Raw genomic sequence first — 8,500 nt, 5'->3', positions numbered from 1 at the left:
TGGACTCACTGGAAAGGGGCAAGCTGCTGCCCCCTTTCCAGCTTTCAGCCAAAATGGGCAGACAGAACCTACTCAAATTCAGCAACTCTCCACGGGACCCAGCCACCCTGACTGGGCAGCTCCAACAAACTTGTGTGCATGGCGCCGACACAGATGGCCTCCAAGCCCCGGCAAAGGGCCAGACCAGAGACAAGACAGCAGAGCATGCACAAACATCTAGACTCCGCAAACATCCAGACTCCTCAATTTTGCTCCATAATCATTTCACCCCCTTGCCAATGGCAAGGGAGGGCTCCAGCTCAGCTGTAATTCTACTTTACATAAGGACACAACTCCAACACTAGCATTGAGCTAACACAGACAGAAGCAGAAAGGTCACTAATCTGACCCACAAGTTTATATATATTTTCACCATGGCTGCCCCCACAGCCATCACAAACCTCAGAACACTTAACATTTGGTATAAAGCAAATTCATTTACAATTTAGCACCATAACAAAAGATTTCAGCTAAATTTTTCCACTGTTTAAACTTTAAACCCAGACCAAGCTCCACCAGAAAAGCCGATCCATTTTCCTGTACCCAAGTTTTGTTTTTTTTAAAATCTAGACCAATTTCCAGGACATTAAGACTTGAACCTATAAATAGCCCTTTTTACTAAAATCAAGCCTCCACTCCTTTAGTGGATATAAGACTAGTACCAGATTCTAACATGCAGTTAGACAAACCCAAAACACCAGGGCTTTTCCCCAGTTTTACTCCTTTTCCCAAGCCTAGAGAGAACGGCTTCCCCTCTAATTTTCTGGGGATACTAGGGTTCTCTTGGGAGGTGATCAGCCTCCCCTTCCTAGGAATTAAAGCTAGGGCCTTCCGGACTGTGCTCACCCAGGGAGTCTTACCTTCTTCCATGTTTGGAGTTCTTTTTTGTTCCCAGAATCTTTCTGTTCAGACCTTCTGTTGCCCTCGATTTTTGTCAGGAAGATTCTGGTGGAGTGCCCATCTTTTCTGGATTAAATATAATCCAGGGGCACCCAGATTTGGGGTTCACCCGAGTCCTCCCGGCTTCCTCAGGGATTTGGAAGGGGCAGCAAAATGCTACCGTCTCTGGCCTTCATTTGTTGTCCTGCAGCGGTCACCAAAAATGTTGTAGAATTTGAGAGAAGTTCAATTACTTGAGTATATAGAGCCAGGACTCAGGAATGATTTTGAGAAGGAAAAATGATTTATTGATGGCCGGCCAGACTCGGGAACTTTATGTTTGAATCCCAAGCCCCGAACAAGATTTTTTAGTCCCTTTTATACAGAGAGGAAAGGCCAAATGGTCCTTTTGTTTCAGTTCTCAATAGGCTTGAATTAGCATATATTTCCACATCTTAGTAAGCTTTTAGCCTGGGCCTCAGGCATTCGATAAGCTTTTAGCATATTCGCTTTGCATTTCCTCTGAATACTTAAAGTTTATAGACCTTGCATTGTTAAAATGTCTCCTGCTCACCAAGGGCAGGACTGCAACCTTTCATCATCCCACACCCACAAGTCACAGATAGTTTAGGTTATCTCTGAAGAGACAAAGAGCCTGCCACCCATAGCCCACGTCACCATCACAGGTCTCTTTCTATGGCCAATCTGCCTTGATGCTTCCTGATGGGAAAGGGCTTTGAAAATCCCCCAATATCCTGCTTTGTTTTGAATATTACATGCCCTGTGTGGCAGTGATGCTGAATACCCCCAATTCCAAAATTCTCAGTCTGCCTTGTTTTCACAATGATGTACTTATCTCTGGATTCTGCAATTTTGCCTCGGATTTACATTGCAAGTTATAACCCAGTAAAACTTATTCCAGTTCCCTATGCCTATTTGCTCCCATTTTTAAGCCACAGTAATAATAGTCTGTATGATCAATGAGTAAAGAGATAGATATAGAAATGTATATATTGTCATTTGGGTTACATAAAATTTCCTCATTCATTTCCAATGAAAAAATCCAATGTTTTATACCTATGACTCTACTTTTATTTTTAAAATTACTCTTTTATAGATTACATCAAACTTCAAAATGCTTACTTCTCAATATAAGAACTGATTCTGTAAGAATCTCTTACATGGAAAGAGATCTCTGCTTTTATGTGTACAGATAGTGGAATATTAATTCTTAATAATTAAGTACAATCTGCTTATGGCAATTTAAAAGCACAGGCAGCACTGTGACAGCCTTGAAGTGGGATCTAGAAAGTTGATCGCACAGGATTCTTGAGTGTGACACTTGTATGGCCAAGTTATTTTAGAGGGAAATGATTCTCCATAATGTTAATATGGAAAAGTGTCTAAAGTAACAGTTTATCACTGCTTTTAGACAAAACCATCAGCATATCTGTATGAAAGCAACCTTTTAGCTAGATTAATATTAATCTATGTTTTGGATTATTTTTGAATTACTGAAAATTATACAGTTCCTCACATTTTTAAATAACCAATAATTTGGATTCATGTGCTCCAGTGGTTATGAAAAGTTTTCTCAAACTTCATGTAGATACAATAGAGAAGGTGCTTATTATGTGCTATTGTTCTTTCCTTTTTTATCTAGAAAATAGAAAGCATGGATGTTGAAACATCATAGCCAGAGTTTGCATTTGAGAACCCAGACTCCGGAATCCACTTCCGCTACTTGCTAACCTAATATATTAGGAACTCAGAAAACAGTAATGAGTCGATCATAATTTTTGTTATTAGTAACAGAGCTCCAGAGTTTGTAAAGGAATTAGGAATGGAAATAACACAGGGCCCCAGTAGAGGAGGGTCTGGAGTAAAAGACAGGAAAGCCAAGGCAGGGTCACAAACTCAGGAGGCAAGCCTCTAGATTTCTTAGATTAGATCCCATGGGGGCTTTAGAAACAAAAAATAAGATAAAACTCAATTATTAGCAAAAACATCCTTTCTAGGCTTATAGTTCAGGAGCTGGGACATGTAGAAGCATTGGGGTGAAGCCAGGATGTACCCCATTAGCCTCTAATTTGCCAACCTATCAGCATAAAATTTAGCACTGATATGTTGGGGAGCTCTCGTGGCTTCTTTCATAAACCATTCATCGGGACCTTCCCACAAAACTTTTGCCTCTTTAGTGGTCCCCACCCATTTCATAACTTCTTTGCCAGCAGCAACTCCAATTGGCCTTTTAATGTCATTAGCACAGGTGACATGGAGATGAAACAGATGGAGACCTGGCTACTTTGGTGTCAAAGTAAGTCCCAGAACCATTGTACCCAGAGGAAAGGCTACAGGACCCACATGTGGACATGAGCTGAGGGTGGCCCTGGGGAAAATATGCCATGACTCCCCAGTACTCATCAAGATCACAAGGGGAGAGTCTTGATTAAGAAAATATGCCATGACTCCCCAGTACTCATCAAGATCACAAGGGGAGAGTCTTGATTAGGAGATTAAGGACCTGCCTACTCCTTCAATATCTCAATGCTCTTTTTGATTCTTCATTCTTTTTCCTTGATTTCCACCATACCCACATTTTTCCTCAGTCTGCCACATTTTTCCTCGGGCAATGTGAACATTTCCAGTATGAATGACTGAGTAATTCCTTTACCCACAATAAAGTCATCAGTCATATCCAGGCAAAGACTTGATAGGGATGGAATTCCCCTCCAGATAAAGTACACCCAATGGGTGGTATCATTGCCCAGTTCAAACATCCCCTAAGCCAGGGGTTCCATGGACCACTTTGCCAGCCAGGGGAAAACTGCAGACCCCTTACTAAGTCCACACTATACAGTATTTTAATATGTCACATCTGCACCTACACATCCCCAAAATAATACTTTTTAAAATTTAAATTAAAACTCACTGCCCTAAGCTAATAGTCTGTTCTTCAACTTTACACCATCTATTCCAGAGCACATCATACACACACACACACCCGCCAAATACAGTATATATTTTGTGAAATGATAAAAGCCACAATGTTTTGGAAAGTGTTCCCATCCCCGAACTCCTCTACAGCTGGGTTGACTTGTGCTTAGGGGACAGTGGGGACACCTGACCCAGGCCTGAGGTCAGTTTTCATATTTCCACTTTTGAATCCAGTTCTCATCATATGGCTATAAACAAACCTGTGAAACACTTGAATATATGAAGAGATGTCTTGCCCAAGCTTATAAATAGCCTCTCCTCTTCTCAACCCAATTTGAAAGGCTCATTCCTCTGAACCACTCCCTTCTATCACATATCCTTTCATTTAGAGGAAAAAGGAACAGAGAAAGGAAATTTCTCTGTGTGTCCCCACAAACCCACCACCTAGGGCTACCGTGCCCAGCAGTCAATAGCCAAGGTCACCACAGCTGTGTGTGCAGTCATCAACATTCATGGACCTGCCTGCCCAGACTCTGGGCTTGAGAGAGGTTACATGATCATTGAAATTTTCATTGGGGCAGAGAGGAAAACAAGTCCCACAGTAGACTCCCTGGCTGTTCCCTGTGTACACATATAGATACAATAGCTCTAAATTGTGTTCAGGGGTAGAAGAATTACAAGTGGTGGAATGTTTTCCATTTCATTAAGGCTAAACAAAAAAAGTGGAAAGCAGGGCCCATGTCCCCATCTTCATCAGGAAAGAAAGGAGACTTGGGTGAAGGTGTTTTATTTTCTCATAATAAATTGATAGACATAGATTACTTCCACCCTTCTGAACTCAGCACTGAGGCAGCCCCAGACTTCCCCTTCTCACATTGGAGATATGTGATGCTGCAGGTCTCCCATCTTCCTGGATGGCAATTTCTGTTTCTATTAAACCTGTGTATCCCCATCCATCCCATCCTTCTCAAGAAAGGGAGGATAGGGAGGAATTTTCTGAGGCAGGAATAGGATTGGATCTCTATGAACTTTATAGATTCACAGAAATTTTAATGGATGCTTTTTGAAATTTTTAAAATGAAAAGGTAAGGAAAACATATTTTAAATGTAAGATATCTGAGCACATGTAAAGGAACTGCCTGGTGGCAGTGGATGTGCAATGTCAGTATTAAATTCCCTCCATGAACACGGGCTTCTTTTAGAGGCCAAAACAGGCACCTAATAGGTGTTAAAACTACCACTTTATTTAAGCTCAAGCTATTGGAATACCCTAAACTCAACCCAAATGTGGCAGAGACAGACACGACACTCTTATTTGAACAAAGAAATATATTTTTAATTATTTTTTTTTAAGTTAGAACAGAAAATGTGGTATGTCGCTGGGGGCGGGGAAGAAGATTTATGATTCGGTGGGGGAGACACAGGACATAAAGCATAGCAGGGGGAAGTGGTTATGGCGGTCTCGGGGACCTTGCACTCTTGGTACATGCTGGTGGGCCCTGATGGGAGTCATCAACTCCATGGGTGTAATGGTAGAAGTACGGCTTGGACGCAGTTGCTGGGAGACTGACACTGACCTAGTTGATTTCAATGCAGCTTGGTGGCTATTTCTTTTTCTCCCTAGACAAATCCACTCTAGCACACGGCTAACCCTTTTCCAATGTTTGCTTTCCTGAGGTCCCTGTCCCTTTTGGGGCAAGAACTGGGGCATCACACTCTCTGTTGATCCCACATCCTGAGAAGGGTCGTCCATCATCTCTATTCCAAGGGAGGACCCTGACCCTAACTCTCTTTCTGGGTACCCTCCCAATGGGAAATCCTTGGGGTCCTCTTTTTCTGTATTTAGGTTTAAACAGGCATCTTCGACCATCCAAGAGATCTTAACCTTAGAATCCCTTTGCTCCTCCAGGCCCAGGTTGCTCCCTCTCTCCTCTAGGTGAATATAGGGGACCTGGGAATTGGTCATGTTTCCTCTACACACATTTGGGAACCAGGGCTCATAGTCCTCAGAAGACAAACTAGGTGAATTAGGGAACCCTTCAGTAGCACAGCCAGGAGGAGACTGGCTCAGTGGCTCTCCCTCCAGTTGGAGCTTTGGCTCACTATCAGGATAAACTTTCAGAGGTGACTTCCCTCCATCCTGCTCCCCCATTAGGTTCAGTATTGTAGGGCATTCGCCAGGTGATATATTCCTTATATTGAACAATTCTTTGATAGATTGGGAATCTGCAAAATCACTGGCCCATGGGGAATCTCCTGATTTGGGTCTGGAAACAATGGTCTTCCCAGCCTTGATGGTTTCCTCATACAACTGTTCTGGTTCATTGCCAGTGCTCAGGAAGGGAGGGGGCCCTGGGAAGTCCCCATCAATATTAGGTAAATCTACAGTTTTTTCAGAATTGAGTCCACATTTCCATCTGCATTGTCTTGGAAATACTTCCTCCTTTTCTTTCTCCAGCACCATCTGGACATCCACTCCCCTTGTTCTATCAAGGGGCTCCTGAAGAAAATGCTGAAGGCCAAAGAAGCCACTTGATGTCATATGACAGCATTCATGGTATGCCCGGGGTAAGGCCTGTGAAAGATGAAGAGAAAGACACACTTTATGGAGAAGAGCGTGGGAAGGTGGAAAAGACAAGCTCCTGTCAGGTAGCTGCATCCAGGAGAAGGCTGAAATGAGCAAGTCTGAGTTGACTTGCTGAGTCAAGCCTGATATTGTTAGAACAGAAGGCTCTAATCGAAAGGGACACTGTGGAGTTGAGCTCTCTGTGCCAGTGTTCGATAGAAAAGGAGGCATGTCAGACTGAGTCAGTATAAGATGCCTATGTGGTATTGGAGTGGAAGAGCGGGTGGTGGAACATGGCAGGCAAGTGATTCATGGGATTCATGGGATGGCAGACTTGGGGGAAAGAGTGATATCCTGAGATTGTGGGCCCAGCTAAGGACATCCTTCTCTTGACTCTGAATTGACCCAGAAAGAATGAGGGGCTGGGACCCAGTTCTTACTGTCATTTCTTAGGCAAACTGCAGGCCTTCCTTTTTCATAAACTATATGACGTTCTACCTAGGATGCAAAGAACTGTGTTCCTTTCTTTTTATTCTTTTAAAGGGGATAAAATGTTTTCTACTTTTCCTTCTTTGAAAATCTCGAAGTACTTTATGCACATGATCCTCTATTGATACTGCAGTCAGTGCTCTGTGCTGAGGAGAGTGTAATCTCCAATCTTTAGGTGCCTGGGGGGAGGCCTTGTAAGATTCTGCTCCAAGACCAGAGCTTGTGCTTAACATCTGACCAGAGGCCTTCCAAGGTTCAGTCTCACTCTCCAGGTCAGCTTCACCCAGAGACACCAGACTTGGGAAGGAGAATGATGAATAATTATCATAGCGGCTGTTTGATGCTGACATTAAGAGATATTTCTCCCCCAAATATTCCCTATATTCTCTTAATAACCCAGCCCAGGGGCCCTGAGTCACAGCACTTGAAATTTACCCTGGTGTCCTCTGCCACCCCCAAGGAGACAAGAGTGTGGATAGAAGCCTCTCTGCTGCCTCACCCTGTTTCCCTAAAGAAAGGTTTTCATCTTTCCTTAGAGGGTCCATCTCTGTGGAAACATAAATGATTTAGTGAAGTGGAAGGAGCAGAGAAAGCAAGAGTCCATCTATGATGGGGGTTGGATCTGGGATTCCCTTACCTCATCTCTGTCTCCATCTTCCTCAAATGGATTCATCGGAAGTAAGAACAGAAGTAGGAAGAGCAATAACCCACACAGTAAGAACACATTGTATACAACCACACATGTGGAAGTACTTGTGCTCGTCCATGGGGCACCATGGCTTCTCAGGAAGTAGAGATCTGTCTCCATCTTCCCGAGCGCACAACTGCCTCAGGCAGCACTGAGTACTGAGTGCTGACCCTGCGATGCCTGGAGATACAGGCCCGCATCACAGAGCCACAGAACACTCAGAGAGAGTGGGGGAGGGGCCCCCTCTGGCCCCCCTCCCACCTTAAAGACCCCACAGCACAGCCAACTGCACAGTTACAGAATAGCATATGTATACCTCAGTTCAATATCATCAGATAGGAACTGTTCCTGCTTTATTCCTTGGTGCTTTCAGCTTTGATGCAATCAAACCAATAACCCAGAGTGTTTGATGCTTTCTCAATAATTTTTTTGCAAATTCTTAGTACTTTACACTTTCTGTATTTCTCTGCCCTCAACTCCAGCTTTGCCACCTTTCTGGCTTGTTTTGTTTGACCCCAGGTATAAAATTCAGCTATCTTTCAAGTTTACCCAAACTATTCCATTTTGATTAAACACACACACATGTACCCACATACACTCATGAGTTGGCAATGTACATGCTATTACAGATACTATAAGGGCACCCAACAAGTTTGAGAGAGCTGCTAGGACCCCCCCCCATGCCAAATAATTTAATTAGAAGAATAATTTAATAATTTATATGTTCAGACAGTAATTTTTGTGCAGCAAAATCATTTTATGGGCATTCTGCTATCCTCCCCAGAACTTCTCCCAGAAGCTCTTGAAAGTCTTGACCCCAACCTGTCCTAAACCCACTGGATTTTGAGACCAGGTGAGGAGAAGCTGAAGTATTATAAAGAAAATATTAACTTTTTAAAGAA

General features: G+C 43.1%; 1 protein-coding gene across 1 annotated transcript; it reads right to left on the bottom strand.

Annotated features, from left to right (window-relative positions):
* Positions 1-5,229: 5,229 nt before the first annotated feature.
* Positions 5,230-7,683, bottom strand: LOC131276732 (uncharacterized). The gene is made up of 2 exons (XM_058290292.1): positions 7,548-7,683; positions 5,230-6,430 (listed from the first exon to the last, which is right to left on the bottom strand). The coding sequence occupies exons 1-2, from the start codon at positions 7,581-7,583 to the stop codon at positions 5,255-5,257; spliced, it is 1,212 nt and encodes a 403-aa protein (XP_058146275.1). The 5' UTR covers positions 7,584-7,683; the 3' UTR covers positions 5,230-5,254.
* Between the last annotated feature and the right edge of the window lie 817 nt (positions 7,684-8,500).

This window comes from Dasypus novemcinctus, chromosome 30, assembly GCF_030445035.2.
Source record: "Dasypus novemcinctus isolate mDasNov1 chromosome 30, mDasNov1.1.hap2, whole genome shotgun sequence".
In the NCBI taxonomy this organism is placed as follows: domain Eukaryota; kingdom Metazoa; phylum Chordata; class Mammalia; order Cingulata; family Dasypodidae; genus Dasypus; species Dasypus novemcinctus.
This window is presented reverse-complemented; position numbering and strand designations above follow the sequence as displayed.

What these genes read in the sequence shown, in the direction of transcription:
- LOC131276732 (XM_058290292.1), bottom strand. Translation starts at nt 7,583, where the DNA reads ATGAATCCATTTGAGGAAGATGGAGACAGAGATGAG. An exon ending in AAGATGGAGACAGAGATGAG is followed by an intron (nt 6,431 to 7,547) that starts GTAAGGGAATCC and finishes CATCTTTCACAG; the next exon opens with GCCTTACCCCGGGCATACCA.